The sequence below is a fragment of the Austrofundulus limnaeus genome, unplaced genomic scaffold (assembly GCF_001266775.1).
Source record: "Austrofundulus limnaeus strain Quisiro unplaced genomic scaffold, Austrofundulus_limnaeus-1.0 Scaffold1271, whole genome shotgun sequence".
NCBI lineage: Eukaryota > Metazoa > Chordata > Actinopteri > Cyprinodontiformes > Rivulidae > Austrofundulus > Austrofundulus limnaeus.
The window spans coordinates 66,033-67,482 of NW_013953673.1; the positions used below are offsets into that span (position 1 = coordinate 66,033).

At 33.8% G+C, this 1,450-nt stretch overlaps 1 protein-coding gene across 1 annotated transcript in view; it reads right to left on the reverse strand.

The window, feature by feature from the left end:
• The window catches only part of LOC106534806 (phosphofurin acidic cluster sorting protein 1), a gene marked incomplete at its 5' end in the record, with an annotated part of 3,578 nt that extends 2,951 nt beyond the window's left edge, over positions 1-627 (reverse strand). Inside the window, 1 exon segment of the mRNA XM_014031568.1 lies at positions 508-627. Coding sequence (XP_013887022.1) covers positions 508-627 — 120 coding nt within the window.
• Positions 628-1,450: the final 823 nt, after the last annotated feature.

Sequence of the window (1,450 nt, forward strand, 5' to 3'; positions counted from 1 at the left end):
ATATTAAACATATCAAATTATTCATTTAATGAAATTGGACCATTTTGAAAGAAATAATACACCGACCAAAAATATAAACACAACACTTTTGTTTTGTTAACCAAAACATTAGCTTCACTAACATCTAAACCGCTACAAGAATTCTTTAGTTTTGCTAATGATAAAAAGTCAAATTGACAAAAATATTGGAGGAAGCTAAAGCTAAACCGCTAATATTTAACATATTAACATCCAGTCCACCAGATGTTAATAAGAAAACTGTGCTAATGTTAAAAGAACAGGGGATGCTCCACAGAAATAAACACGTCCCTGTTGCTGTTGTCAAAAAATACTAAAAGACTATTTATTTACAAACACATTCTTATCTCAACATGTGATGTTTTCTTTGTTCCACTGTGAGAAAAGTATGAGTTCATGAGATCTGCAGTTGACTCAACGACCCAACTTCTTCAGACTTAGAAGGAACCAAACTGAGACACACTGAGTGGCCCTCTGTGTTCAGGTCACCTTTCAGGAAGGTCTGGTGCTGCTTCGCAGAGCAGATGAGTCGGCTGATGCCTTCAATGACCTGGCTCTTGGAGTCCACGTCCTTTTCTTTGGGCTTCTTCCCCAGGAAGATGGTGGGAACTGATGAGAGGAAGAAAACAGAGAGAGAGAGAAAAACGATAAATTTCACTGTGAATCTAAAACACCTTGACTGATATTTATTATTCTGTGTAGAAAACAGAAAATTATTATTGAACAAATGCAGGCGTTTCATCTCAATATAGATTTTATTTAATAGTGTTTTATTGCGCTGCTGTTTCGATGTGGTTTTTTGTGATGGCATTTAGAGTCAACACAAACTGACCCAGGAGGACAATAATAAACTTTGTTATTGTGTCGTTAATTTAATTTATACCAACTAGTTCACAATTCACATTTTGTGTCATAATCCTAATTTGATGTAGTCAAAATGATAAAACTAAATTTGGACTATAAAAGTATCATAACTCAAAATAATGAAACAAAGGACACATCTGGTACTGTACTGTGTTTTATTCAATAAATATTATCTGCGATCCTACAGATCAAAATTGTCCTTTCGTCCTCTAAAAATCACAGGAGTCTCTACCAAAAGGATGAAACGTAAACGAGAAAATAATAAAAGCATCGATCTGATCATGACATGAGCAGTGTTGTATAAAATACCTAAAAGTGAAACTTGAGTAAAAGTACAAGTATATTGTCATAAAATTACTTTTGTAAAAGTTAAAGTCTTCTCTAAGAATATTACTTGAGTAAAAGTCTTAAAGTATCAAACATTTTTTGTACTTAAGTATCAAAAGTAAATTTCTGACATAAAATACACTCACCAGCCACTTTATTAGGTACACCTGTCCAACTGCTCGTTAACACTTAATTTCTAATCAGCCAATCACATGGCAGCAACTCAGTGCATTTAGGCATG